Here is a 25350-nt window from a genome sequence, read left to right as displayed (position 1 = left end):
TACAAATGATTAATTTGAGTTAACCAAGTGCATATATGATAATACAACAAATGAAAGAGTTTACATAAAGTATTTTCTAAATGGAAAATGAAACCATTACTTTAAACTGCATGTCCAAATGGCCTCCACATGTGAACTTATCTTACTTATTGAATATATGTTTTGCTCACTTCCTATTAGTCTTCTTAGGTTTTCCATACCTTACAAGGTATTTAAAATATGAATTATAGAACCTGAATTAATCCATCATGTGTTTTGATTAAAATTAACCACATTAGATTCATAGCAACAAAATGGATTACCTTTCCTCTTTAGCTAATTCTTAAGTTTTTTACCGTCTTTCTTCATGTATCCTTTCTTTTTACAAAAGAAACACTTTGAATCTTTCTTTATGATTTATTGATCAGGAATATTTTCCTTTGTGATTAACTTGATTATTCTTACTCTTAATAGAGGTCGTCAAGTTCACACTATTCCCTTCTTCCATTAGTAAACTTTCCTCTTCTTGAGCACACATGGTTAATAATTCATTAATAAACCACTTATCCTTATGTGTATTGTAAGAGATTTTAAAGAGACATATGGATGAGGTAAGGTGCATAAAATATAATGTACCAGGAAAGAATCAAACATAATAACCTCCAAAGCTTTTAGTTGAGCTACAATATCCCTTATGCCCATGATACGATCACACATTCCTCTTATTTCAATGAACTTCATTGATGAAAACTGCATAATATAAGTATTATCAGAGGTAGTGAATTCTCATAAATAACATTCACAAAATTGTTGACATTATTATATTGGTCAACAGAACAACAAATTCAAGTAAAAATTTTGGTTTTTATGAACGTTACAAAGAGGCGGTATGATCTCTCCCATTTTTCATAAAGGCCAATAACATTTGGAGTATTGGTCTCACTAATTAGTAGTTATTCATCTTTCCTCATGATATAGTCAATGTTCTTCCATCTTAAATGAAGAACTCTCTTCTTTTATATCAACTTAGGAGTATCACACTATTCACGTATCACGGAATTACAAAATTCAAAATACAATCTTATCATCATAATTTGAGATTGTTGATAAAAAAAAGTCATAATTTGAAACTAAAATAAATCATTATTCACTCATGTAAATATGTCTTAATTCATGAATATAACAATATAAACTTATGAGTGAGTTAAATTCTACTCAATTAGACTTATAGTTGAACTTCAGGACAAAAATATCAAGTTGTGTGTGAATAGATTAAGAAATATAATCCAATACATTATCCTATTTTATCATACAAATATAACAAATATATTTTTATCACATTACATATAATTAATCACAGTTAATATTTTTAACATGACCATAAATAATTTTAATTATTAAAGATGTTGTGAGTATTTTGTAATTTATTAAAATTACATTATCACTAAATATTACAATTGTATAACGGACCATATATTTGGATTAACATCAAACAAAATGCATTAATCATATGTATGAAGGACTATAGACTATGCATACAATATTAAAAAAACTAGAAACAATACATGATATAACATATAATAAAAGAAAATAACTCAATTATATATCCAAAAGAAACAAAGGTGGTATGATGTTGGTTAAGTTTGAGGTATTAAGATTAAATCCTAATCAGTTTACATATGTATATTTCTTTTAAACAATTATACATGTACAACTCCAATTTTTATACAATCACATCACAACTCTAATTTTTATATAATCATATTACAACTCCCAATATTATTATTTTAATATTTTTTTATATCATCTAATTATAAATTTATTATTTAATATATATTTATTTCTAAATCTATATAAATAGATATAAGAGTTGTCAAACTCTTTCTTTTAAGAAAAGCAATTGGAACCATAAGGGTTCAAATGTGTGCCAGGTGAAGCCCACCGACTCAAAATGCCACGTTAGCATCATGATTGTCAAAATAACCTAACAAAACACTAATTTGTGAGAATCTGGTTTGTAGTGTCACTGTGAGCAATTTTGTTATCAAATTTTGCGAGAAAAAAAAAATCATGGGAAGCGATAGGAAATCGAAACGAACTTCACCCTCCCAACGCGAAGAAGGTACATGACTTCCCCTCGCTATGCATCATTCCAGCAAAATCCCAAACTAAGTTTTGGGATTGGAACTAAATTCGATTCATGGGTTCTACAAAATAGTGAGCAAGAAGAAAAAAAGTATTTAGTAGTTATTTATCTATTTTTTTGTGTTGGCCCGGTTATCGTTATTGTTGTTTGTTAATTTTGGGGTTAATTGACAGATGAGAAGAGAAGCAAGAGGCAGAGAACGGTAGAGGATGAGGAAAAGAAGGAACGAAAGAGGGAAAAGAAAGAGAAAAGGAAGGACAAGAAATCTCGCAAGCATTCCAAAGAAAAATCTGATAAGAAGGGTCAGTGGGGTTTCTATCTTTTATTTTGTAACCTTTGCTTAACTTTAGTGGATAGAGCTCTGAATGTTATAAGAAAAAAAAACGTAGAAATGAGATTGTTAAGATGAATGTATGGTGACACAAGGAAAGACAAAATACGAAATGAAAGTATCAGTATTGCTAAATGGTGGCACCTTGACATAGGGTGGAATGGTGAAGCAGATTTTTGTCAACTGCAATAGGCAATTTGGGAAGGGAGGTCTGCTATGGCAGTGGCATGGCCATAGTGACATGTTTATAATGCAGAAAATCAATTAAGATGGTTTGGGCACGAATAAAGAAGGTCATTGAAAGGACCAAAGAGTAGTAGACAGCATGGCTTCTAGTCATGTCAAAATAGGAAGGGGGGACAAAGAGGGAGTTTGGGGGACGTTGTTAAGAAGAACCTTGTGGTGAATAATGTCTTTGAGTTTGGTCTTAAACTTAGTCGAAAAGCTCATGTGATCCATGTGGTCAACCTCATCTAGTGGAACAAAGCTTTTGTTGTTGCTTAATTGTAGTGCCTGCAGGACTATATACATGCAAATTTGGGTGCTGATTATCTGGATTGGACAACCTAGATCAACCTTGGTGGGACTATTAGTTTCAAATCTTAATAAACGGGATATAATATAATAACATTAATGTTGTATTATAGAGTAAGAAACTGCTTTGAAAGTGCTTTAGGTTGTGATAGTTTATTTAAGAGATTAGGACCATATCTCCATGTTATGGAATAATTCTAATCGGAGGAACAAATAAAAAGAAGGGTTATCTGCAGTCATGGACACTAATTTTTTATATGCTGAAATCTTCAATGTTCTAGTTCAAAAGGCATGCCAATATTTATTATGTAATTGGAATGTTAAATAAATTTTAGGCGTCTTCCGTTTTTAATAGATGGGTGTATGAAATTCTCCAGTTCCATAACGTAACTCAGCAGATAGAATTTAAATGTAAGTTCATTTGGAATTGGACACTGAAAGTATTTCTCAATCATGTCTATCTATAAGTACTCTGTAATAGGGCAGAGTGTAGGCATAAGACGTGACTACCTGTTAGGAATGCAGAAAATTGGATGGAACCTAGGTGAAAAAAATAAAAGAGTGGAACTTTATTGTTTAAAACAGAACAGAAAGTGGAGAATGGAGTTCTCCCTGGGGTTTGCCCATCATAGTGGATCTTTCCCTTCACTGAATGCACACCCCCAATCTGATTTTCCTATTTATCTAACCAAACCGCTTTTACTAACTAACTAGTTTCAGTAAATAATTGATGGACTAACTGTTTAACAGCTTTCCTTATTCCGTCCTTCTCGTTATACATCCTAACAACACCTCCCCCTTGAAATTCTATATTGCCCTTAAGGTGGAAACCGGGAATGCTCATCCTAATGAGGGCTCCTGCTGATAAACTCTTAGTCTTTCATCTCTCCCCTGGATGTTCATAATCTCACTAGACCCACCTTATTGGCCCATTATTCTGCCATTGCACACCAGATTCTCTCACTTCTTTTTCCTTATCTATCTCTTTGGCAATGTTGATGATATATTTTTTATTGACTATATAGCCATAATGACGGGATATTGACAATATTATTAAGATTATGCTACGTCATATTTTGTATGCATTAAGGATATTGTAATATATGTATAGAAATTTCAATTATTAAGTTTAATATAGTTGTTTTATGTTAACTTACAAAAATAATTTATTTTCTTCTAAGCGTGCAATCATGTAATTTTCTACAAAATTTAAATTCAATTATACTGAATAAAAACTTGAATGCTTAGCTGTGTGTGTGTATATTAGTCTCACGTAATTATCCCTAATTACCTTGATTTCATTCAGTGTTTTGTAGAGGAAGTTATAAATAAAACAACTTTTCAGATTTTGATACAGAAATCTTATGCGAGTTTTGTTAAGGCAAATGCCCAACACCCCAGGGTTTTAATTAGTGCTTTAAAATGACTAAGTGTAAAATATGACCACACTTTGTGTGTTTTTCAATGTCTAGCATGATAGCTTTTAAAGAGGAACCAAATCATTTGAAAACAATGATTGAATCAATGACTAAGTCATATGGATTGCATACCCTCCCCATGAAAGGTAAGATTACATTCAATACTATTGGTCCTTTGTCTCAAGGTGTTTGGATTCTTGATTTAGGAGCAACTGATTACATGACTTCTTTTCCTAAGCTCTTCAACTCGTATGTCAAATGGTTGGTTATTTTTATTGATAATTGTACTCGTGTCACGTGAACATACCTTATGAAAAGTAAATTTGAGGTCTTTCAAATTTGTTATTTTTTTTTTCTTCCTTTTCCAAAATCAATTTTGAAAAAATATCAAAAGGATTAGATCTGATAATAGTATTTATTTTCACATATTTTTATTTTATTCTTTTCAAAGGTCTGGGTTATTACAGATAAAAATGGGTTATTACAAATAAAAATGACGAGAATGTAATTTGTGGGATTGATATCAATAAAATAATTCTTTATTTGTCAAGTGAAAGTCTGTTTGAAAATGTAACATTTAATGTTATCAATGCATTAACTGCCATGATTTCAAATAAAAACTTTGTATTTCTTGATTTCTTGACCATTGCTCTTAGGGAAATAGTTTGCAAAACTGAATTTATGATCGAAATTGTTTATTGGTTCTCCTTTTACTTTTATTCCTCTTTTCTTATTATCTCTCCCTTACTTTACTTCTTCCATATTCCTTATTATTTCAAAGCCTACCAAAGATCCTTTTTCCTGCCATGTTCTGTACGGTTTGTCCTACATTAGTATTATATGTGTTTGAGTTGAAGTTGCCAAATTGACTTTTGAGAGAAACAACTCGCGAACTGTTGGTTCAGTGGCTCTACTTATTGCTGTATGTGTATGGTACGCCATCACCTTCTCTTGAAAAATGCTTCAATTTTTAAGAAAACAAGTTTTGGCTAAAATTTGTTTCTCATAGCTTGATAATTTTCCATAAAACAATTGCTCCCTTGGTGAATGGTGAGAAAACTATAAATTTTTCTTAGAAAGATTTTCTTTCTAAACAGTTATAAATATTCTAAATAGTTCAATGCCTATTTTTTTTACATAAGTGAAGTGAAGATGTTCGTACTCTTCCTCTGTATTATGATTTTTCCACTCATTATTGCTTAATATTATGTTAGATGAGCATTAACTTTGTTTGGTGTTTGTTGTTTCTGGACTAGAGTTCTGGTTAATTTACTCTTCTTTTTCATGGAAAATTAAATCTACAATTTGTTATTATTTCAGGGAAGTCGAAAGATAGGCACAGAGACAAGAATAGAAAAGGTGATGGCCATGTGGTGAGTTGTATTGCCAATATTATTAATTGTGCTACATGCAAAATAATCATGTATTACTATAAGCTGTATCTGGGACCAGACCCTTTCTTTTTTGCATTCATGCTTTTCTGTTCACAGTTGTTTCTATTAAATTTTATTCCCTCTCATTTTACAGCATTGTTTTATCTACAAGAATTTATTGTTATGTTGTTCAAGGAAATCTTTTATTTTATTAGACAGAAAAAAAAATGTAGAAAAAAAATAAAAAATGGTTAATGCTGAACGTCTAACAGCCCAGCTGTGTTTGTTTCCCTTATTTTAATGACTTTATTTAGTTGAGCTGTATAATTATCAAATAATTGAAAACTTTTAAGATTGATCGCTGCATTCAACATTTGTCATGGCATTCCATTATTATTCATTGGTATTTATGGTTCATCTTGGCTACTTTGGATGTAGGAATTCCTACAATTGTCAAAGGATGACTATTTTGCAAAGAATAATGAGTTCGCTGCCTGGTTAAAGGAAGAGAAAAATGTGTTTTTCTCTGATCTTTTGTCCGAGTCAGCACGTGAGTTGTTTACTGATTTTGTCAAAGCTTGGAATAAAGGAAAACTTGATTCACACTACTATGAAGGCATTGCAAGCGGACCTCGCACATCCCATAACTGGAAGATCAAGAACTAGCTTTAGACATAAGAGCAGTCATTTGGATCCAATCTATGTAGAACTTTTATTTACCCTTCCTTTCTAACCACCATCTTGATACAGAAAATACAGATTTTTTTTTTTTCTGTGTAAATTCATTCTACAACAATCTACAAGAATTAGTTGTGTTGGTGGAAGACAGTTGTTCCGTGATTTTATTTCATGAAATAGTCAATTAGATGAGGATCAACGTAATTCAAGGTAATAAAATTGATAAGACAATTAGGCTAACTAACTAAGGATAATAACTACATTAAGATAAAAGATTAAAAATGTTTGCAAGAATATTTATATGTTCTATTACACCTTGCAGGTCAAAACAGAAGGTTTTTTTGTACACGAGACTGGTTCGAAAATCATCAAAGAGTATGCTGAGAAGTTATTTAGGGATAGGGTTGACAATTTGACAGGGAGAGGGAGCATGAAGGATATAAATTTGCCCAGGAGCAACTTCTTTCTTATGTACATCTAATTTAGTGTGTTTCATGTGTTGATGTTGTAGGGGTTACCAAAGATGTATATTGCATTCACAATGTCATGGTACATTAATGTAGTCTTGTAGATTGGATAATGAAGTTTTAGTAGTAAATTATGAATCCAACTGGACTCAATAAATGACATTTACTATGCTTTTATACTTGAATTTAGCATTGGACCCAAACAAAATGGACTGTCATTTAGAGGACTAGGAGATAAGATTATATTTGAGAAAAAATGCAGTTACATAAGTGGACCGTCTAGTATTAGGACATCCTTTCCAATCAAGATCTCTGTAACAAGTGAGACTTGAAATTGATTAGGTATTTAAATTTAATCTAATGTCTAGGGAGTATTGTAAAATGAAAAACTCACCTAAGAGCATGCATTTGATTTGTCTTTAGATCATGCATGTGTAAGTTGTTGCACCGTATATAATATATCAGATCTCATGTGGTAAGATATTGCAATGCTCCTGCTAAACTACAACAGTGAATTAGATCCCAGTATGAAAAATAAGAGGAGACAATAAACTTGGCTTTAATATTTACTGGTGTTATAGTAGGTTTAGAAGAGATTATGTTGACTCTACTATGTGAATAAGGTTGACGAAAAGCTTGTTGACGATAAAGAAATGGAACAAACAAAAGTAAATACAAAAAACATGACAGGAAAAATAAAGAAGAAGAAACTAAGTAGAAATTTGAAGAGAGCTTTAAAAGGGAAGATTCCAAGTTATGGAAGAAGATATAAAAAACCATGTAAACTTGTCAATTTCTTATGTTGTAGAATATTTCTTGATTTTTCTAGAATATTCTACATATCCAAAGGAATTTCAAGAGATCTTTTTTGTTCGAGTTTGATGGTTGGATTGTCACATGGTTATAAGAATTGTTACCACTTAATGTTGATGTCAGGGTTGATCAGCTCAAGAGCTGTAGGAGACCATACATAAATCTTACCATTTTTTAGTTTACTTCATCCCACTTTTTACAAGGGGCATTTCAATCTCCTTATAGTACTCATCAACACTCTTGTTGCATTATTTCAACTTTTGAAGTTGAAGGATCAATTCCTTCTTGATGTAGTGCTTGGGCACAAACCTTTGTTTCACACACTTCTTGAAATTTTCCCAAGACACTATTGAATTTATATTACCTTTTTATAATATAACTTTGGAATTGATTCCAGTAAAACAATAAATAACCTCAAATTATAAAGAAGAAAGTTTAATAATGTCCAAATCAAAAAGTCCATAAGAAAATAAGATTTATTCTACTTTCCTTCCCATTATACAAATCGAGATCATAACTTCTTGAAAATTTTAGAAATCTAATTTTATCTTTATTTAGTGTCTTCATTTTTAGCCCTTTTGTTGTGTTTTTTTTTCATGGAGGACCATCCCAATCACCTAAAATATCATGACTAAGAAAAAGAAAACATTGAATACAAATTTTTTTTCTAGAAGTTTTTTTTTTTTGAAGTTTTGTAAATTTTTTTATAGAGGGTTTAGGGTTAATTAGGAATTTCTAATTTGATCTTTAAAATTCTATATTAAATTTTGTGGGCCTTGTATTTGGCCAATTTTTGTATTAGAATAGAAGATCTTGAAAGGAAGTCTAAAAGACATATACATAAGCGCTACATGGACACCTACATGGAGTTTTTTTCCTTCCTTTTCCCAAAGTGACTAGTCTTTTTCCACATGGAGCAAGAGGCGCCTCCTATTTGCATTCTCCTCTTCCTTAATGCCACTTGTCACATCCTGGATGGACAGCTTGGAGGTGCATGGATTGTCAAATGGCAACTCACGAATGAAGAGTATTTTAGGTACCACATGTCACTCCATGATCAAAGAGTTTTTAAGTTTCACTGGTCACTTTTTATTCTATAAATAAAGAGCTTTTCTATTGTAAAAATAAAACTTGAACTAAGTAATGAATTTCTATATAAATGGTTTTCAGAATTTCTCTCAAGTCTCACTTTTCTTTTGCTCTCACTCTCTAAGTGTAGAAGCCTTAGAAAAAGATAGAAGGTTGGCCTAACCTCTTTCCTAGCTCTATTCTTCAAACCAAAAATCATTCACATTCTTACCCATTTTCAATGAAATCTTCGCTGTCATGTCTTCTCCATCATTGTCAACCATCAATAACCGAGGAATTGAGGAACTTAAGGAAAGAGAGGGATAACTTCCTCACTTTCTCTTACATCTCTTTTTTTTTATATAGGATTCTTCCATATCACTCAATTCTAGTAGAAAATGATCTTTTTCTCTCTCCTCTCATTTTTAAGATTTTAGATTTGTGAAAAATACAGAAATCACAAGAAGAGAAGATTGAATTGTGATTGAATTAATACTTAATTTCTTTTAGCAAATATCATTTGAAAATGATGTTAAAAGGATGATTTGGTTTTGTTAAACAATTAAATTAAAATTCTTTCATCTGATGTATCATCTCAAACAAAATTTGATAACTTTACCCAAGTATTTTCCCGAGATAACTTTTTATTAACTATAACTAATAATCAGACTGTAATCCCTCTATTTAATAGATTACACTTGATGCAAGTTTTGCTTAAGATGATTAGTTAAAAAAGATAGATTTAAATATATATATATATATATATATATATATATATATATATATGTATTCAGATATTTCTCAACATGTTTCATCTGATGAAGTACAAAAGGTGTATCCTTAACATCTAGCAACAAATTAATTAGATGAACATATTTGAATACTTATTTTTTTCATCAACTCTCCCAGTCTTAACAACTACATCTGACATAAATTTTACAACTCAACTGAATCACTTGACTAACATATTTTAATATTTTTTTTCTAAGTGATCAAATTATAGTTCTTACGATTGAACAAGGTTACTTTGATGATTTCTAAATCCAGCTTGAAGAATCTGTTGTTGTATGTGTGTGTAGTTAGGTAGATTTTGAGTTGTTAATTTGCACTTACTTATGATTCAAGTTCGTCTAATTTGAAATCTCTTTTGAAAATTTTGTTTTTCAAATATGTGTTAATTTTAGTTAGTTGTTTTGTGATTTAAATCATTTGAAAAAACTTTTGTTCAAAGCCTGGTGACTAGAATAAGTTTTTCAACAGGTTAATTTATCGTGACAACCCATTGAATTGCATTTAAGGTTTTTAAAAAGATTTAAAAATGATTTGTTTTCTCTTATCTTTTATGTAAAGCAAAATCAGTTAGTTATTTCGATAAATGAATTGGTCTTTTTATGTTGATTTTAACAGAAAATGAAAACAATCATTTTGTTTTAAAAATCAATTAAGTGATTTTAAAAGACTTCTATTATGATTTTCAAACTGTTTTTAAATGCTTTTAGCAAATTTCAATTAATGATTAAGCTGTTTTAACCATCTTTTGAAGTTTATATAATGACGGTTTTCTGATCATTTTTAGAAAAAGAAGAGAGTTTATTGAATTTTTTTTTCAAAAGAGAAGATCAAAGAGCTTTTAATCATTCTTGAAGTCTTGGATCATTGTTTTTGTGTGAAATAGAATTCCAGTTTAATTCTTCCACTGTTCTTTGTATAAAGTTCGGGTGTATTTTAATTCATTCTTTTAATTTTGTATTGTGAGTAAAATAGTTTCAAATAGTGTATCTGGAAATTGTATTTTTTGCGAGAGTGTTATGTGTTCTTGAAGGGTTCAAGAACAACACTCTTAGTTGTGTTGTAATATGTTTTTGATTACTTAGTGAGTTCTTACTAGTGTGCTAAGGATTGAATGTAACTCTTGTTTAAGAATGAACCAATATAAATTTCTTAGTGTGAATCTCTCTTCCCTACTCTGATAAAACTATTTTATATTTTGTTCTATATGTTCTGCATAAAACAATCAGTTGATTCGTAAAAACAATAGGTTTATATTTTTCACAGAACTATTAATCTGTTAAATAACGTTGAACAGATAAATTAATTGATTGATTTAACTGATCTTTTCAATCTAGCTCTAGTCTTTGCGAAAATCTTGCAAAAACAATTCATCCCCCCTCTTGTTTCAGCTATACATTGTAATACTTACGTTTGATAAACTAGTATAGATGCAAATCAAATACTTAGTTTTAAAGCATTAATAGTTATTGTTTCACAACCAACTTAAAAGTGATTTTAGTGTGACCGTCTAACACTGGCTAGATCATCTAAAACCAAAGAGATGATAGTATAGATAGAATTAGTTGATCTCAAGTTATCTTTCAATGAATCCAATTGTAAATTCAAGTAAAATAATAAGAAATTAGTGTTTGCAATTCATCTATGAGTAATAAAAGTAAGAAATAAAAATAAACATTAAATGGTGTTTAAGGATGTTTAGAAAAAAAGAGTAAAATAGAAGATGAAAACAATGAAAAAAGCAGGACTCAAGTTCATTCAGTAGTGAATTCATCATTAATTAACAAAACTTTATCATGCTATCAATTCTCACAGAGAGTTGAACTTAATCAATTTAATCAAATTCCATAGAATATTATCAGCAGAACAAGTGTCTACAGAAGTATTTAGTATCTTGCCTCCAAGCGTCTACTCATAAGATGTTTACATTCTACCTCTTGAATTAAGCAAACAAAAGATTGATTAGAAATAAGCAAACGAACCAAGAACTCTAGTAGATAAGAACTGAAATCTCAACAAGCAGTCTAAAACAATGGCTTGATGAATCAATTAAACTAATTAAACAAAATAATAAACATGTTCGAAACATCATGAAAATGATTTGGCAAAAGAGTAATCAATAAAAAAAAAAGCAAGAACCACATCCAAATAGAAATGGGTTTCATATCCATTCTTGAAGAACACTTACTAGGAATGTGATGATGACCTTTCTAGAATGGGTTAATCTTCTAGCTCTTGATAAGAATGTTGAAAAAGAGAAATGGAAAGTATTGGTGCAAAACGTGGAAGTTGTGGAGAAATCCAGAAAGTCATAATAGTTTTCAAGTAAAAATAAGAACAAGTAAATAAATAAAATAAAAAATAAATTTAGATAAGAAATGGAAAAAATCACGCCACCTTTAATCGAATAATCAAAGGATAAGTGCAAGAGGATTCACCACTTGATAAAGTTTCTCAAGATAAGAACCAAAAAAAATAAGAGAAGAGAAAACTAAAACTCTCACAAAAACTTACAAAAGAGATTTTTCATTCAACTCAAGATATATTGTATTTACAAATGAAGGAGATACCTATAGATAGAAGAGAATTTTGTCCTAGGAGAACTTTTTCTATTAAGAGATGACTCCACTTGCTAAGCTAAACACATGTTTAACCCCTTTGAAATTAAGGAGTGCACATGGGTAGTTATTTGAATGTAATGATTACATGTGAAAATTAATGACGGATTTTGAAGAAGTCACATGCGAGGCACCTAAATTCACTCCAATGGACACAAAAAGACTCTTAAAAGCATGAAAGGTGAAGTGGAATAGTCAAACTACCCCTATGTGCATTTTGAAAGTGACATGTGGTAGTTAGAAGCTCCAAAAGACACTTCTAACTTCAAGAATGAGTGGATTTCTCCCATGTATATGAATTAAAACATATGAAGTTCCTAATTCTATCAAGTTCATTTGAAGACCGAGAAACTACTCAAGTACAAGTCTTTTAATCTCCTCTTCCAAATCATGGAGTCTTACTATTTTCGTCTTTCGTGAAATCTTCTTCCTCTATTTAATTTTCTTATATGTCCTCTTATCTTTCTTCAACAAGTTCTTCTTTATCCTTATTTATATCATATAGATAACTTTTAACCAATATATGCCACTTTCAAGTACACATGGTTGGTTTTAACTCCTCCAGTGTCTTTTCCTTCTCCCATGTGCCAATTATGTATCTTGTAAGTGTCATCATGAGTTTTTTCTTAAATCAAGGAATTACATCATAAACTTAAGGAATTACCCATGTGTTTTTCCTAATTTCAAGAAGTTACAATGCACTAATCTAGTGTAGGAGTTAACTAAAGGGATAATAATAAGATTAAGATAAGATAGTTAACTCTAGCTTAGTGTTTCTTCTCTTTGCTATTGTCTTTTTCTTCTTCCTTGGTCAAGACTTGTGCATATATAAGGAGACCTCTCATACTTGTACTTTTGAAGATTGAATAAGGTTCTCCTTTTGTGAGTTCAACTTTGTGAATCAAAAGAGTTCTTTATTCTTGTTTTGGTTTTTATTTTGAAAATCTTTTTCAAATTCTGAATCTTTTTGGACTTATCCTCAGGGATGCATCACAAATGTGATGTATTCTTACCTTCTTGTAGTCTTTAATCCATTTTCTATGTCATTCTTTTACTTATTTTTGTTTTACTTCTTGCCTTGTTAAATGTTGCAACTCACCATTGGTAATATACATGCTTTTGCCATTGTTCTTTCTTCCATGGAGTTTGAGTTCTCCATGTTAGGTTTAAAGGTTGAGTTCAAGATGGGGCCGAATTGAATTGAACTAAGAATAATATTGTCAAATGTTTAGAATGAAAAAATTATTAAATCTTTGAATTGCAAAATTTGGTTTACAATAGGCAATGCTTCCAATGAAAAATATAGAAATTCCAAGAATAAAAGAGATATAAGGAGAAAGAGATATTAACACAATAATTTTTATACTAGTTCACACTAAATCAAGAGCTATATCCAGTTGCTTAGACAAACCAACCAAGCTCACACTATAATATTAGATATTTTCAAACACACAACCTCAACATTGAAAGTAAATATAAGAATCAAAATCTTGAATCGAACAAGACTTAACTTAATACCTAGTAACACCCTATTACCCGACACACCTAAAAACCTATCCAAATACAATACAAACACTAAAAAATGAATTAGAAACAAGAACAATATCACTTTGTAGAAAACAAGAAAAACACAAGAAGGAAGGGTTGAATTGTGTTTCAATTTTTTAAAAAAACTTTTTTTGTAAAGTATCGTCTGTTACTAGGTAGTTAGACAATAGTTTGTTTGGCAAATGATCTGTCAATGAGTTTTCAGAAATCACTTTAGCAAAAAGCTTTCCTTCTTTAATTTGCACAGGAAAAATAATATGCAATGTATGAGATTAAGTAAAGAAAAGTTACTTATGTTAAATAAGATGCTTTGATGTCTCCAAATCTGTGTGGAAATCTTGAAGACCCTACTGCTATGTGTGTGTGTTGTCTAGTAGTTTTTGACTTGTTAATTCACACCTTATATTGATCCAAGCTCACTTAACTCTTAATCTCTTTTGAAAGAAATGTTTTCTTAAAAGCTGAGAAATTTTAGTTAGTTGTTTTTCTAATCAACTAGTTGAAATAGTTGTTGCTCAAAGGTATTGAGGCTAAGACAAATTTTTCAACCTGTTGCATTGTCGAAGCAACTGGTTGTTTGACACTTAGTGGTTTTCAAAATGATTTGGAAAATCTTTGCTTTGTTTTGTCTTTGCTGTTAAACTGAAACAACCATTTATTTCGATAAAACAATTGGTTGTTTTTATGAAATCCTTAAAAGAAAATTTATTTCAATATGTTATTTAAAAAAACAATATGTTAAGGGTTTGAAACTGTTTTTAAATGATTCTAATTGCTTTTGATTTATGATCTAACAGTTTTAACCACTTGCTTAAGTTTATATAAAGGCTGTTTGATTATCTTTTCAAGAGCCTAAGAAAGAAAGATTATTACTAACGTTTTTCAAGAGATCAAAAGCCTTTAATCATCATTTTTGTGTGGAATAGGACTGAGTCTTTGTATATTTCTGTTCTGCTGCTTTGTAAAGTCTATGTGTACTCTATTTTCTTAACTTTGAACATTGTAATTTTGTGGTGTAAGGCAGTTTCAGAAAAGTGTTTCTGAAAGGAGTGGTGTATGTTATTGAGGGGTTCAAGATCATCACTCTTGGTGTGTGTTTTGTAATCTAGGTTTGATAACATAGTAAATCTTATTGGTTAGCTGAGGACTGAGCTCTTGTTTAAGAGCGAACCAGTATAAACCTCTTTGTGTGAATCTCTCTATCCCTTCTCTTTTATACTGTTTTCATCATTGTTCTTTCTCTGATGGTATAAACAACTTGTTGTTTCGAGAATACAACCGGTCAAATTCTTGTAAAAAAGATTAAAACTGAACTTTTGTCCAGTTAAAAAAAAATCAATTGGTTGATTTTTCAGAACTTTTCACTCTACTTCCAAACTTTGTGAAAATCTTGTGAAAAACAATTCACTCCCCTTCTTGTTTAGATCATCTGATAGCGAGACTACATCCAGTTCTTGACCATTAGGTAGACTACTATTATGAAGTACAAAGAGTATTATTTTGGCTCATAACCACTCTTGGCTAACCTGTCAGAGTATTATTTTGGAATATATCCACTCCTAGATAACCCGTAAGACTATTCTTTAACAAACAACCACTCTTGTATAAGACAAAGATTCTATTTGTGATAAACAAACCACATGTTTCTTTCATAAGAGAGGGGTTGTGTCTTTCGATGTTTACAAGGTTAAGCACTCTTTAATAGTTTGGTAAATGTTGAACACAAATAATGTTCTTACAAAGCTTTTAAACACAGAAAAATGGACAGAGTTTTAGCACTTGCAAATTATGGTTCTCGTTCTTTATCTTCTCTTCAAAAACATGTCTTTACATAGGCGCTTGAAAAAAGTAACCAATGAAATCTCTTTTCTAGTCATTGAGTAGTTTTGAACTCATTTTAAATATATTCTTCTTCTTCTATCATCTATTGAACTTGTTCATAGAGAAGCATTTGATGCATTTCCTACAACATTATTTATTATTCTCTTCATCTAGAAACATCCTTGATAGTTGATATTACTTATCTTCCTTACATAACCTTTTACACCAAAACATGATAAGAGTGCACACCATGCTGGGTAAATAGTTGGGTCAGAGTTGCCACATGCTTGTGTCAAGATAGTTAACAAACATATGATTTGTGGGTGTGAGCCTTGTAATTCTTCACTTTGTGAAGTTTACCCTACGAGCTTAATTTATGCTCTCTATATGCGTGTTTCATTTTTTTTGTGAGTCCTTAATCTTAAGGGGAGATTAAGAAGGTGAAACTAGGAGTGATTTGTATACTTGTATAACCAAATAGTGGATTGTGTACTTGGGATGTAATCTTCATGTTATTAGTTGAACCTCTTAAGCAATCTATTTAAGAATTGGATGTAGCATATGTGTTTGAGTGAACTAGTATAAAAATCTGTTATGTTTTTTTTTTTGTTAAACAATCTAGTCTAGTTTGATGCATAAAGAGTTTAAGATTCTATTCAACCCCCTTCTAAAGCTAGTTGTTCCAACAATTGTTTCATAAATCTTATTTAGAAAATTTTTCCTTATTTGGTTAAAAGTAGTTTAATAACATGAAGTTAGAAATGGTTAATACTGAGAAGGATTTAATTTAGATATTTTTATATTGGTTTGCAAGTTAACAAAGATTATGTCTAGCTCTTATCAACACAATCAAGTTTCACTATGCACGTATCATTGTAAGTTACAACCGAGTATTGTTTGGATCTCAGCGACTTGTGACTAAATAAATAAGTATTATTTAAACCTCAACTACTTTTTTCTTAAACAACTTTAATATTTTTTTGGAGGACAACCACTCTGACTAAACAAATAGATTACAAATATAGTAATCTAAAAGATCATATATTCTTTCACATAAAAGAATTATGTCTTAAGACGAATTATAAATAAAGTTCACAAAACAAAACGAATCACCAAGATAACCCCAACCCCAATGCACCACTGCTTCTTGCCGCACTTTGTTTGCTCTCAAACCACTGTGCACGACGTTTGCGAAGGAGGAAACAAACCGTGGTATGCTTGCTTTATGGTTTATAGAAAGACCCAAAGGTACTTTTGTAATTACACATATATGTTGGGTGTAGGAAGAAAATGTGGGGTGCAGGAAGAAAAATGTGGGGGTGCAGGAAGAAACACCCACTGATAAACAGAAAGCAGCCCAAATAAAGATTGAATGAAGGCCCAATTTTGAGACTTGCTCCCTACTCCTTCTCTCTCTTTCTCTCAGACCTTATAGCACGCACTTCAGAATCCAACATTGTTACTCCCTGCGACCTCACTTTCTCTTTCTCCTTCTCTCTTTCAGGTTTGTTCCACCTTACAAAAAATTTCCACTGTTTTCTCGCTCATTTCTCTTCCTTTCTTGTCTCCTCACAGATCGCCGTCTTTTTCTTTTGCTCACACCTTTCAATTCAATTTGTCAATTGCACACTAATTTTTGTTAGAATTACTTTTTATCTTTTCTACTAGGGCTGCTATGAAAAACCACCATTCAAGTGTTTCTAATTTTTAATTTTCAATAATAAATTAAATAAAATGATTGATTTGCATTGTGATTGTAACTTGCGAGTGATGTTTTGAGTGCAGATTCTTGCGCAGTTTATCATGGGGGATAGTCAGTATTCGTTTTCACTCACCACATTTAGGTATTTCTATTGCTGATAACTTCTAACTTAATTTGATTTTTTTTTTATAAAGAGAATGTTTTGATGTGTGTTTCTTCTACTGATTCTGTTGTGTTGTGGAACAGCCCTTCTGGAAAGCTTGTTCAGATTGAGCATGCTTTGACGGCTGTTGGGTCTGGGCAAACGTCTTTGGGAATTAAAGGTGATTTGTTATCTCTGCCTCTGGACTGGATCTGTTTATGGCACTCACTTTAGCTTTTCAATTTGAAATTGATATTTTGGGGAGCACCTTTCACTTGTGTTATTAGGGGTGGGCAAACAAATAAAGGCTTACAGTTCTTAAATAGGCCGTATAAGGGGCTTTGGCATGATGGGGTATTTCAGTTCATTTCTGGGAAAATACTGCTCTCTGATATGTCGAGTTTTTCGGGTTCAGTAGGCTTTCGAGGAGCCTAGAGTTAGATATTTCATGTTTTTTTTACTTAATCTTTTAATTTGGTGTAAAATTATTTTACATTTTGTTGTCTTCTAGATGGTTTGGATTCTGTAATATAAGCTGTATCTTTTGCTAGTTGTAAATGGGTATCTGATATTTGATTCTTGCAGCTGCAAATGGAGTTGTCATCGCTACCGAGAAGAAATTGCCATCCATTTTGGTTGATGAAGCATCAGTGAGTTTATTTCCATTATTGGATCCATTTTTGTTCATTATTCATGATTTTATTTTATAAAATTGTTCTATGCAAATATCCAACGTTTTAAAACCCTTCTCGGTGTCCCTGTTGTGTGTTTTATACATTTACACACCCATATTCTCTTAAACACTGTCACTTCCTTATCTTCTCAGTACTAGCTATAATATAGCACTGTTTTGTTTTACTCTTGAAAAATATTTGCTTAGTGTAATGGTGTTCTTTCTATATTATAGTTAAGGATGTTTCAAACTCTGGCTACTGATAAATTAATCTCTTATTTAGGTTTTGCAAGAAATGTGTCAATATAGTTTAAAAAAAGGGAAGTGACTTAATTTATGATGTATTCTGTGTATTTACACTCTGTTATATTTAATTGCAGGTCCAGAAAATTCAGTTATTAACACCGAATATTGGTGTTGTATATAGGTTTGTTTCTTTGTAAATATTTAAATAGTTTGACGTTAAATATATTTTATAACATCATTAAGTTATTGTATATTTGTAGTGGTTACAGATAATGATGGTTAACGCTTTAGCTTTGGATGGTTCTTAAACATGAGATGCTACTCAATTTACCTAGACATAACAACGTGGGAGGCATTAGGAACATGACAATTATTTTGGGGAAATGTTTTTCTTAAGGATGTATGAAATAGAAATTGAAAAGGCACACTTAAACTGATTAAAAACATACTATATGCGAAATCAAGAAAAAATGTTGTTGGTGGTAAGCAGCTAACTATTGCTTGTAATACTGATTTAAACATTCAGAAGTATACATAAAGCACAGTTGCATGTAGCAGACTATTAATCCACATTGTTTTATATATAAATTATGGTGGACTGCTTTAGGTTTTCAATAGATTCTTTAATGAAAAGAGATTTACTGGATTCAATCTGCAGGACATTTGACTATTAACCTTTATTTCAGGGAGGCATTAGGTGATTGTTGAATGTTGACTTTTTAAATCTATTTGGGGACATTTTAAAATGAAATATAGAAAACAGAAAAACTCACTTCCTGCGCACTTTCTGCACTTTCTTCACTTTCTAAGAGATACTGTTGAAATAACTAATTTTCAGATGTTTAATTTGTGTCTGAAATTTCATAAGCAGGCTTAGTCTACCTTTTTCCATTTCTGTAAAGCTTTTAGTAAATGGAAATAATTATTTGCCCTTGACTTTTCTTGCAAATAATTTATTTACCTGACCCTAAATTTGGTCTTTGTTCAGTGGCATGGGACCCGATTTTCGAGTTTTGGTTCGAAAAAGCAGGAAACAGGCTGTGCAGTATCACCGGTTATATAAAGTATGGTATACAAAACTCTATTCCTACACATTTTTCTTTCTCAGTATCGAGTTCTTGTGCTGCATATACATAGTTAAGATATAATTCAGTTATAGTGTCTGCTTCACTGTCAAACCCGGCATTTTAATGAATTATAGTCATAAGGATTGTTACTTGGTTACACATCTGCAGGTGGTTTTCATCTTTTTTCATGCAATGCATGTTTTATTTACTATGTGAATAATTCTAGAATCTTTCATTTTATGTATATGGTGAGAAGGGAAACAAAGATATAGTTGTAATAAAAGGATTTCTCAAGGAATAATATTGAATAAAATTCTCTATATGATTAAGATGGACAAACTACTACAGTCAGTGCAATGCCGTAGCTAGTTATGATGAAAGTATGTCTAGGAGGAGAAACAGAGGATGAGTTCCTTGTATAATTGTTTTGATTGTCTAAATTCATCTATTATAATTGGATTCATCAAAATTAGCCACCAATACATTAAGATAGGAGAACTATTAAATTTAGTGTTACATTCAAGCTCCAATGCAAATTTTCTTAATAATACCCATTCTTTGAAGATTTTATGTGGAATAGCAAAGGAAAATGTGTCTAGGCTTACATTTTTCCAGAAAGTGAGACTTTGTTTCTTATTTGGACAGATAAAGGATATATATTGAAAACTGCAAGTAGTTGTAAATTTGATATCTATGATAAAGTATTGGCTTTAAAAGATATATTTATGCTGACAAGGATTAATAGGGTCAAATAGAACAATCTCATTATTTCTTAAACCGAGTCTTACAATTCTGTATCATATAAGCCTGGGAATCTTGAATTATTAGTGGTGCATTACCTTCTATCAGTGAGTTTTGTAATTCTTGTTTGATGGTTGTATTGCCTGTTAATGCTGATCTTTATATAATAATTAGATTTTCCATAAAACACCTGTCTTTCTTTTGCTTGATAGTTTTGAGTACTTAGTAATAAATAAAGTTTGTCGCAACAACAAAAAAATAAGAATCATGCACTACTTATTATCTTTATGAATATTATAGACATGCTTTTCTGTCTCTTTCTGTTTGCTTTTGGTATTCTATGTTGGATCATCTGTGAATTGTGGGCTATATCTGATCATATGATCAAAATTTGCAGGAACCAATTCCTGTGACTCAACTTGTCAGGGAAGTTGCTGCGGTAATGCAGGAGTTTACTCAGTCTGGGTAATTATTTCCTTGTAAACTGTACTCTTACTACTGAATTTTTTCTTGTCAACTCAGTATAGAAGTTTATTTTATGCATATGCATAAATCATTTACAATTTGATATCTTAAATATGAGTGATTTCACAGTAAACTCTAATTTTCAGAATTCTCTATTCCTGTGTTTTGGGGGATTAATTGTTGTAAGTAAATGTGGAAGGATATGCCAAAATCACAATTGTCATTAGCTTCTGGAAGCCAGGAGCATAATTATAAATTATAACTCTGGAAATTGGAAGCTTGGCATAAGTCTAGATGTAGATGCCTAAAACAGCTTTTTCTTTACTAAAGAAACCAGCATGGATCAATATTGACAGAGCTTTTGTTTTATTTTCCTCTGGAGGCATGTGTTAGATAAATTGGTAACATTGTGATCCATATAGAAATTTCATCTCAAAATTAAACAGATTTTTATTGTGGAGCAATCATTAATTAGAAGCTTACTAAATGCACATAACTTAGTTTGATCCCTGATTGTCTCTGTATGCATTAACTACCACATTTACTTCCCATTTTTACCCTTTATCATGCTTTTAATTCTGACATTTCTGTTTTGATCCTAATAGTGGTGTTAGGCCTTTTGGAGTGTCCCTGCTAGTTGCTGGGTTTGATGATAATGGGCCACAATTATACCAGGTCTGTTGATATTCTTTTTCTGATGTAATTCTTTACGTATTTACATTTACACCCTGGTAAATTACCATCACTTGCATGTAGCAAGTCTAAACTTCAGTTCCTCTCTCGTTGGTGAAATGAATAAGGGCTCCTTAGATTCTCGGGTGATATTTAATCTATGAAAACTTTGTATTCAATTGCATAAATTCTTCACTATCTTGTTTTACTACACCTGAATTAGTGTTGCTTCAAATAATTGAAAATCGCTCACTGATTATGTATGTTCAATTTCAAATATTTCAGAGCATTGGTTGTCTATATTTCTACGCATCTGGACTTTTTCAAAATTACCATGAATTTTAAGAAAGAGTAATTCAAGGTTGTGATTTGATGTAATTTTTTTCTCTAGGTGGATCCGTCAGGTTCATATTTTTCTTGGAAAGCTTCTGCAATGGGGAAAAATGTTTCTAATGCAAAGACGTTTCTTGAGAAGAGGTAAGCTTCATCAGTAGCAATACTGTAAGCAAAAAGTGTGTTTAATGCATCTGTATTTGTTTGTGGATTGCGTAATAATTAATAACTGTAAAGATACTTAAGTCACTTAATGAGAGCTTAGAAATCCTTTAAATATGCTGAGATGTCTCAGATGGTAGCTACTGACGCATTGATGCTATAATCTTAAAAGGACTTTTAAACCATAGTAGCTAAAGTCTTTTCGTGAATGCACGCTTGAGAAATTATTTATATATCATTTCTATATCTGACTTGATTGTCCTTTTACAGGTACACAGATGATATGGAGCTTGATGATGCAGTCCACACAGCAATATTGACTCTGAAGGAAGGGTAGGAGAACATAATATTTCAAGTTTATGCACTAAATAATTAGAAAACCATTGTGAAAATGACATGTTTAATGATTACTTTTGATTAGAAGGTGCAACGGTTATTTACATTTTTGAGTCATTTTCATCTCTTTTTGGTCAAGTGTTATTCTCCTACAACGTAGTGCATAATAGCTTGTGTCTTATAAATAGTTTGGAGGAAGGAAATGTATCTAAGATTGGCTTATTGGGTTCAAATTAGAATGTTGAGGCCAATTATATATGTGAAGGGTATTTAACTAAATTGTATAGCAGTGGTCTTGACTTGACTTGACAATTACCTAAGGCACATCCCTCCAAACCATCATCATATTGTCTATCTTTATTCTTGCAAGTTATCAACCTAGTTTATTGCCTTAAAAACTTTGATAGTTTTTATTTCGTTGTCTTTGTTAAGTCTTTTGAAACGTTTCTAAATTTTTTCTTCTGCTTTCTTTTGTGGGTGTTTTCCAGGTTTGAGGGACAGATCTCAGGGAAAAACATTGAAATTGGCATAATCGGTGCTGATAAAAAGTTCAGGTGCATATGTGTTCCTAAAATTTACCGAGTTTGCTTTTGACCTTCCATATTTTATTATATAAACCTTGCTTCCTCTTGTTACTGTAATCAGTACAATTGAGTTGATTTTTGGGATTTTGGGTTGTCTCGTCTCAATTAATAAATTAGGAGTATTTCAAAGTACATGAGAAATTGCATCAAAAAACGAGACTTCCAATCCAAGTTATCTGCATCTAAACCTATCTGGACCTCAGACTTCAAATTCATCCTTGTGTGCTTCTATTATTTAACTGGTTAACTTAACACTAGTGTGTTTATGGTGCAGGGTATTGACACCAGCTGAAATTGATGACTATTTGGCTGAAGTAGAATAGTGTGCAATGAGGAAATGCTATATGTTCTTGAACTTGTTTGTTTCACTGTTGCGTTTAATTTGTAGCTTAAAACTGACTTTGTGATGACAATAGTGAATTTTCGAGCTACTGGTTGTTGTGACCAGGAACAAGCCTTCAGATAAACCTTTTTCCTACGTCGTCAACATTATCAAACATAGTTTCTCTAGACGATGCGGGAACGATTTCTTAATGAAAATTTCTAATTTATTATTTTTTCCTTTTAGAATCTTATTGATCCTTATCTCTATCATTTTATACATATTGCCGGTTAAGTTCAGTTCAATGCAATACAATTACCGGTATCCCAAATTCCTTTACTGCTTCACTTTTCCTTGCCAATGAGATCTTGTTCATTTACTTTGCAGAAATAGACATTTTTTTATACTTTGTGATTTTGTTGTTTGAAGGAGGTCCACAGGCCAGTATTTTCGAATTTTGAACTGTGTAATTGAAATTAAGAAACAAAACTACAACTACCTAACATTCAAAATGTAAATAATTTAAAGAAATTTTTATAAAATAGGAAATAAACTATATCATTCAAACAACTTTTATAAGCACATGTTCGATAGATCAAAGTAAAATGCTTTTTTTTATTTGATTTTGGTTTTTGAGCTTAAACGTATAAAACATTTATGCTGTCTCATTAGACACAAATCTTATGTATCTCGTTGATAGACGAAAGCAACTTGTTTGGTACTCTTGGTTTGATAAATTCTTGTGTGTAAAAAATGTTTGTCTCTTCATTTATTTCAAGATAATATGTCAACATCAAGATCTATTGAAGAGTGTGTTTAAAGTTAGTACATAAATAACTTTTTGTGAAAAGGTAGAATGTTAGTGTTGTGGAGTCACTTAATTACGTTAGGCCTTTAATTGAAGATGAAAGAAGTTACTCGCCTAGGTTAAATAAGTTATGTCATGCATCAGAGAAGTTGTGTAAAGAGGTCACATGCATTTTAGTGTTGCATGAAAAGTATTTAATACACCTATGTACTTAAACGTGATTAAGTAATAGTCGAAGATGAAAGACTTGTAAACATCACAACGACTTCAAAAGATTTACAACGACTTATATGTAAAGAAATTCTCTTTGAAGAAGAAGAAAGTTTGTGGATCATGCTTACAAACTCTTTTGATAAATCCTTTCAAGCTTACAAAACAATCCAAATCCATTTGTGTGTGAGGAAGAACATTGTATTCTTTACTAACTAGAAGAGTGTTATCAATCATGCAACCGTCTTAGAATGTTAATCTCTTTTATTAAGCATAACTCTATGATCTTTAAGATCACAATCTTCTTTTATCAAAGTGTTTTACTAGGAGTGGTTGGATTAAAACAATTCTCGTGCTTAGTTAAAAGTGGCTATGCTTAAAGAATACTTGTAGTTTAGCTAAAGTGGTTGTCTAAACAATACTTGCAGTTTAGTAGAAGTAGTTATATCCAAACAGTACTTGTAGTTTAACCATATGTGGTTGGGTCCAAATAAGGCAAGTATCTTGCAACAGTAGTATACGTTGGTGAAAACTTGACAAAAAACTAGATGTAGTTTGTGTGTTTCAGATAAACTAATATAAAATACTGTGTAGTTCTCTTTATCTCTTGTCCTTTTCACATTGCATGTTATTAATTTGCAACTAACTTAAGAATGCAAGTTTTGTAAAAATGTGTTCTTTAAAAGAAATTTTAAGAGTGTGTTTGTCCTATTGAAGTTGCATTTGACAAGCTTTGTAAAGTGCATCTCTCTAGAGAAACAACATTAAACATTGACTTTCGGTGTTTATAAAGGTGAATTTTTTTAAAAAAAGTTTAAAACATAATTCAATCCCTTCTTGTATTATTTTTACATATTTTCACAGTTGGTATAAGAGCTCAACCTCTGAAGGGTTGAGTGCCTTATCACAATCAGGGGGGAGATCCACATGGTTGGCATAAAAGGACATCTGATCGTTAAGGGAGTGATAGAGGACCATCGCAAGATATTGGGCCTTTAACAATGTTCATGGTTAAGAGGATAGAAGAAGATGAAGTCTCAGAAGAAAATTCTACTACTTTAAAGAGTAAAATACAAGGATTTTCTTCTTTCTTAGTCTTGTACAAATTGTATAAGTGTACATATTTCTTTGTAATTTGTAGGATTTTGTAGAAATATGTTTGGGCTAGCTATGGGCATCTAGTTGGGCCCAAATAAGACACCTAAGCCCATTGTAAAAGACGTCTTACATAGGAGAAAGAACGCATGGAGGGAAGTCTTACATAATGTAGAATAAGCCATTTTTAGGCTAATTTTGGGTGGCAC

At 31.3% G+C, this 25350-nt stretch overlaps 2 protein-coding genes across 2 annotated transcripts; both read left to right on the top strand.

Moving 5' to 3' along the window:
- The first annotated feature begins 1868 nt into the window (after positions 1-1868).
- LOC137835076 (style cell-cycle inhibitor 1-B) lies at positions 1869-6605 on the top strand. The gene is made up of 4 exons (XM_068643414.1): positions 1869-2101; positions 2299-2427; positions 5729-5781; positions 6220-6605. The coding sequence occupies exons 1-4, from the start codon at positions 2050-2052 to the stop codon at positions 6445-6447; spliced, it is 462 nt and encodes a 153-aa protein (XP_068499515.1). The 5' UTR covers positions 1869-2049; the 3' UTR covers positions 6448-6605.
- A 10352-nt stretch (positions 6606-16957) lies between these two features.
- Positions 16958-23267, top strand: LOC137835075 (proteasome subunit alpha type-2-A). The gene is made up of 12 exons (XM_068643413.1): positions 16958-17087; positions 17369-17427; positions 17532-17608; positions 18013-18077; positions 18481-18527; positions 19335-19410; positions 20552-20619; positions 21225-21294; positions 21683-21768; positions 22057-22119; positions 22611-22676; positions 22981-23267. Exons 2-12 carry the CDS (start codon positions 17387-17389, stop codon positions 23027-23029), a joined length of 708 nt encoding a protein of 235 aa, XP_068499514.1. The 5' UTR covers positions 16958-17087; positions 17369-17386; the 3' UTR covers positions 23030-23267.
- The last annotated feature ends 2083 nt before the right edge of the window (positions 23268-25350 follow it).

This window comes from Phaseolus vulgaris, chromosome 5, assembly GCF_000499845.2.
Source record: "Phaseolus vulgaris cultivar G19833 chromosome 5, P. vulgaris v2.0, whole genome shotgun sequence".
Taxonomy (NCBI): Eukaryota; Viridiplantae; Streptophyta; class Magnoliopsida; order Fabales; family Fabaceae; genus Phaseolus; species Phaseolus vulgaris.
Note: the sequence above shows the minus strand (reverse complement) of the source record. Positions and strands in the feature narration are given on the sequence as shown.